The 5,844-nt window shown below is 50.5% G+C and overlaps 1 protein-coding gene across 1 annotated transcript; it reads right to left on the bottom strand.

Annotated features, from left to right (window-relative positions):
* Positions 1–2,500: 2,500 nt before the first annotated feature.
* LOC121237698 lies at positions 2,501–4,766 on the bottom strand. Its single transcript, XM_041134549.1, has 4 exons — positions 4,625–4,766; positions 3,607–3,992; positions 2,984–3,553; positions 2,501–2,842 (listed from the first exon to the last, which is right to left on the bottom strand). Exons 1-4 carry the CDS (start codon positions 4,764–4,766, stop codon positions 2,501–2,503), a joined length of 1,440 nt encoding a protein of 479 aa, XP_040990483.1.
* Between the last annotated feature and the right edge of the window lie 1,078 nt (positions 4,767–5,844).

Here is a 5,844-nt window from a genome sequence, read left to right as displayed (position 1 = left end):
ACACTCGGCACTATCGTTGGGATGTGTGACCCTATTGTCACCATCCTGGCGTCTTGATTCCCGTGTCTCCTTATATGGGGGTCAGGGGCACCACATCTATCTCCCGTGGCGCCCAGCCTTACAACTAGACCTGGATGTCCCTTCTGAGCTTCTCTTGGCAGTTAGTTGTCGCAAGCCCCTCATCTTCTTCAGGGGCAGGAAGGACGTTGGCCCCAATCTCAACCTTGGACGAAGCTCGAGCTGCTGCCACTGAGCGTGTGGGTCAGATGTTGCGCCCCTATTTGACCAGGTATCTTTCTTCATTTGACTTATTTTTTCGTGCCTTTCCAGTCTTCTATTTCTCATATATACATACGTATCCTGAAAGTCGCTGGTCAGTTGGCTTCAACGATGGGGGGGGGGGGATTGGGAGAGCTGAAGGAGGCCAACTGGGAGCTCGAGACTATGTTGCACTTTGGATACTTCAGGTTGAAGATGACAGCCTAGAGAATAAAGAGCCTCAAGACAGAGGGGAAGGAGCTGATCACAGAGGTGGGGGATCTGAGGGAACAAAACCAACACTTGGAGGGTCAATTGTGCGACGTGGAATAGGCCAAGCAAACTTCCGAACGGAGTTTGTTCACTGTGGAAGCAGAGTTAGAGGCCTCTCAAAAAGAGCTACGAGAGTCCAGGGAAGAGATTGAGGCAGCTCGAAGGAAGTTGGAAGGGTCCCAACGGAATCGGGCTCTAGCCACCGAACAGCGTTCACGGCTGCTGTTCAAACATTTGAGGCACTCCTAAAAGGCTGAACACTTAGGAAAGCAGCTGCGATCGACAAACGTATGAATTGGCAAGCTCTCATAGTTGGGCAGTCAGAAGAACATTGACCTCCAATCCCGCAACAATGAGATCGCTGGCCTGAAGTCTTGTTTGGAGGATGTCGCCAAAAGTTATGGGGAGATCTAATTCCGGATTGCGAATGCAAACGCCATTTGAGACGCAGCGTGGTCTCACGGATATCTAGAGGGCCTCGATCAGATACATAAGCACTTGTTGCAAAATCCCGAGCTAGACTTGCAGACTTTGCCACTAGCCTCCATTCCTCCCAATCTCAAGGCGCAAACCTATGTTAAGAACTTTGGGAAGTCGGGGTATCCCCCGATCGCTCCCCAGCCTCCTCTGCCCCAGTGATGCACTAGGCTCCTCACCCTTCAGTTTCTTCCCCCTTTCCTTTTAGTATTTTGTGACCTTGCATGGCACTCCCCGACTTTTCTTGTAACTATGCATGCTTGACGAGGAATGAAATGAGAAGTTGTTTCTTGCAGCAGTTGTGTTCTTTTATTTCCCTTTCCTCTCCCCCATTGATTTTTTTTTTTGTTGCGGTTGTGACCAAGGTTTTGGTTTACCGATCGTGGAATCGGTACCTGGTTCCCAGGCTCGGGACCTTACCCCGCAGAGGGGTTCATCTTCTTGCAAGTATAGAACCCCTTCGAGCCCTTTGCTAGTGCTAGGACTCGATTTTGTTGGACGGGGGGTCGGGACCTAGTTTGGAGACTTGGGTCCTTACCCCACAGCGAGTCAAGGGGCTCATCTTCTTGCTAGCTAGGACTCAACTTTGTTGGATGGGGGGTCAGGACCCAATTCGGAGACTTGGGTCAGGACCCAATTCTGAGCCCTGTAGTGAGTCAAAGGGCTTGTCTTCTTGTGAGTGCTAGACTCGGCTTTGTTGGACAGGGGGTCGGGACCCAGTTCGGAGACTTGGGTCCTTACCCTGCAGCGAGTCAAGAGGCTTGTCTTCTTGCAAGTGCTAGGACTCGGCTTTGTTTGACTGGGGGTCGGGACCCAGTTTGGAGACTTGGGTCCTTACCTCGCAGCGAGTCAAGGGGCTCATCTTCTTACTAGTGCTAGGACTCGGTTTTGTTGGACGGGGGGTCGGGACCCAGTTTGGAGACTTGGGTCCTTACCTCGCAGCGAGTCAAGGGGCTCATCTTCTTGCGAGCTAGGACTCAACTTTGTTGGATGGGGGGTCAGGACCCAGTTCGGAGACTTGGGTCCTTACCCCTCAGCGAGTCAAGGGGCTCGTCTTCTTCTAAGACTCAGCTTTGTTGGATGGGGGGTCGGGACCCAGTTCGGAAACTTGGGTTCTTCCTCGATAGCAAGTCGTTTTTGTTTACATACATACATATATATATATATATATTTTAAAAGAAACAACAAAAGGCTCTAGATGAACATCCAGGCATTCTCATTCATTCATGGTCGTTCGTACAATGCATCACAATATACTTCTTCAAGTGTTCGGCGATCCACGGGTGGGGTAGATCGTGCCCCTGGCTGTTTTTGAGGCGATAAGAATCTGGTTGGTTGCTCGCAGTCATTACGTACAAGCCTTCCTATCGTGGTCCCAGCTTTCCCTCTTCCGGGGTAGTTATTTCAATCTGCCGTAGCACCATGTCGCCTACCTTGAAGAACCGCGACTTGACCTGCCTGTTAAAGTATTGCTCTGCCTTTTGCTTGTTACTCACCGTCCAGACCGTTTCCTCTTCTCCCTCTCCTCCAGGGCATCTAAGTTCTCGTCTAGCCTTTCATTGTTAGTGTCTGGGTTGAAATGTTGGACACAGAATGTGGGGAGTCTGACTTCAACGGGGATTACTGCTTGACTGCCGTAGGTGAGGCTGAAGGGTGTCTCCCCGGTGAGGGTCCGCACACTTGGGAGCTCTTCGGCCCATGCTCTTTTGTGCGCCCTAATTTTCTTCTTGAGCGTGGAGAGGAGGGTTTTGTTAGTTGCCTCGGTCTGTCCGTTGGCTTGAGGATGTCCTAACGAGGAGTACTTCACTTTAATTTCGAGCTCTGCGCACCACTCCTGTAATGTGTGCACTCAAATTGTCTTCCATTGTCTGATATGAAGTTTTGTGGTATGCCGAATCGGTAGACCACCGAATTCCATAGGAATTTCGTGATGGTTCTGGAGGTGATGCTTGTGAGGGCCTCAGCTTCGACCCACTTTGTGGAATAATCGACTGCGATAATGAAAAAACTTGGCTCCTCCTCTTGCTGCAGGGAATGAGCCAATCAGGCCTAGGCCCCATTGGATGAAGGGCCAGGGGCCTATGACTGATGTCAGCTCCTCTGCCGGGCAGTGAGGAATCAGCTTGTGCTCCTGACACTTTGGGCATTTCTTGACGAAGTCTTCCACATCTTTGAGGACATGGGGCCAATAATATCTAGCCCGGGTCACTCTTGCAGCAAGAGCCCTCACTCCTAGGTGGCTTCCGAAAATCCCTTCGTGAATCTCTACTAGCACGTACTGGGGCTCATTCGATGAGTGGCATTTGAGGAGTGGCTCCGAAAAACCTCTATTGTAAAGGACTCCTTCTAACATGGTGAACCAGGCCACCCTATTCCTGACCTTTCGTGCCTCTTCCGGGTCACTGGGCAGCTGCCTTTCCAGCAGGAATTTTTGGATATCTGTTGCCCACTCGGGAGGTGCTTGGGTCGTGACAGATACTTCGGCCCCAATGGAGGGGGCGTTGATCGTCCTGACTACAGTGTGTTTCGGAAGAAGGAGTTCTTCCTACACGGACGCAGCCAAACTATCCACCTTCTCATTTTCTCCTCTTTTGGCACTTGTTGGATGCTAAAGTAGTGGAAGCAGTCGCGCTTCTTGTAGATCAACTGGAGATACTTCTTTAGCCTCTCCCCCTTAGTGGCAAATTCCCCCAGTACTTGGCTGACTACCACTTGAGAATCTGCCCTCACCTCTATGTCTTCGTCTCCAAGTAATCGTGCAACGGTCATTCCGGCCAAGAGCACTTCGTACTCAGCTTCATTGTTGGTCGTTTTGAAGGCCAGCTTGACTACATAGTCGTGCTCCTCTCCTTGCTTGGTGACGATGTGCACCTCTACTCCCCTGCCAGCCCAGTAGGATGAATAGTCGACGTAGACCTGCCAGGGCTTTCCTTGGGGTGTGTTCAGAACTTCTTTTGAGAAATTGGTGAACTCAGCACCGAAATCTGCCAACACTTATCCTTTGATTGCGACTTGGGGCTGATACTCTATGTCGAATTCACTGAGCTTGATCGCCCATTTTGCAAGTCGTCCCGAGGTGTCTAGCTTCTACAATACCTTCTTGAGGGGTAGATCGATGAGTACTTTCATCGGGTGGGCCTGGAAATATAATAATCTCCTGCCAGTGATGACTAGGATGAATACTAGCATCTCCGTTCGGGGGTACCTTGTCTCTATTTTGCAGAAGGTCTAGCTCATGTAGTAGATGGGCCGCTGCCCTTCTTCCGCGTCTCGATCAAGCATGGCTGATACGACGTGTGGTGATACCTCTAGGTATACCGTCAGGGTTTCCCCGGGTCTTGTTTGATTGATCAGTGGGGGAAGACTCAGATACGACTTCAAATCGGTGAAGGCTTTTTCGTAGGTCTCATCCCACCCTTGGGCTTTCCTCAAGACTTTGAAGAAGGGTAGGCACCGATCGGTAGATCGAGCGATGAAACAGTTCAACGCTGCTACCCGTCCAGCTAGTCTCTGGACTTCATGAAGGTTGTGAGGTGAAGGCATTCCTATCACTACTTCCACCTTTTTCGGGTTCGCCTCAATCCCCTCTCAGAGACCATGAACCCTAAAAACTTACCCATCTCAACTCTGAATGCACACTTCAACGGGTTTAGCTTCATCCGGTGTTGTTGTAGGACGGAGAACGCTTCCCGTAAGTCTGCCAAATGTTGTCCGGCCTCTTTGCTCTTCACCAACAGGTCATCTACGTACACCTCCATATTTCTGCCAATCTGTTGGTAAGTGGCTCTACATTCTTAAGGCCGAACAACATTGCTTTGTAGTAGTAGAGGCCTCGGTCTATCAGGAATGATGTTTTCTCCTCATCATCTGGGTTCATCCTGATCTAGTTATACCCAGAATAGGCTTCCATAAAGCTAAGGAAGGGATGCCCCGCTGTCGAATCCACAATCAGATCGATGCACGTTAAGGGGAAGCTATCTTTCGTGCAAGCTTTATTCAGGTTGGTGAAGTTGAAACACATCCGCCACTTCCTGTTGGCCTTCTTCACTTGAACTAAATTGGATAGCCATTCCAGATAGTGGACCTCTCGAATGAACCTGACTATTAGGAGACGGTCCACCTCCTCAGCTATTGCCCCATACTTCTCGGTGCTAAAGTTTCGTCGTTTCTGCTTAAGTCTCCGAGCCGCTGGATCGAAGCACAGCCGATGCTCAATGATGGAGTTGTCAATCCCTGGCATATCCTCACGGCTCCAAGCAAACATGTCCCGGTGTTCTACTAGGAGGGATATTAGTGCCTCTTTCATCTCCGGATCTAGCTTAGTCTCGATTCGGATCCTTCGCTTCGGTGTCAACTAGTCAATTGCTACCAGCTCCAAGGGTTTGTTGGGTTTTGCTTGCCGCATAGCTTGTTCATGACGGATCTCTTCATCCCATCCAGTCAGAGGCGGGGGTGAACTCGGCTTGGGTGCTTCTTTTACCCTTGCGACTGCTGCGACTAGTTTGACCTCTTGCCTCGGCTCTTGGTCGTAGCATTTCCTGGGCCAGGACCTGCTCACCACTGGCTTCGCCCACCCTTGAGTCGGTGGGGAATTTCATTTTGAGGTGGTAGGTGGACGTTATTTCCCTCACATTATTCAGGGTGGGGTGCCCCAGTATGGCGTTGTATGAGGATGGAGCCTTGACAACCAAGAAGTCAAACATGATGGCCGTAGTTCTGGGAGCCTTCCCTGCTAGTACTGAAAGAGTGATGGCTCCCATTGGTTGAACAATGTCTCTCGTGAAGCCCTTGAGTGGCATTGGAGTATGGTGTAGTTGGTTCGAGCTGGTTCCCATC

The sequence above is a fragment of the Juglans microcarpa x Juglans regia genome, chromosome 6S (genome assembly GCF_004785595.1).
Source record: "Juglans microcarpa x Juglans regia isolate MS1-56 chromosome 6S, Jm3101_v1.0, whole genome shotgun sequence".
In the NCBI taxonomy this organism is placed as follows: domain Eukaryota; kingdom Viridiplantae; phylum Streptophyta; class Magnoliopsida; order Fagales; family Juglandaceae; genus Juglans; species Juglans microcarpa x Juglans regia.
This window is presented reverse-complemented; position numbering and strand designations above follow the sequence as displayed.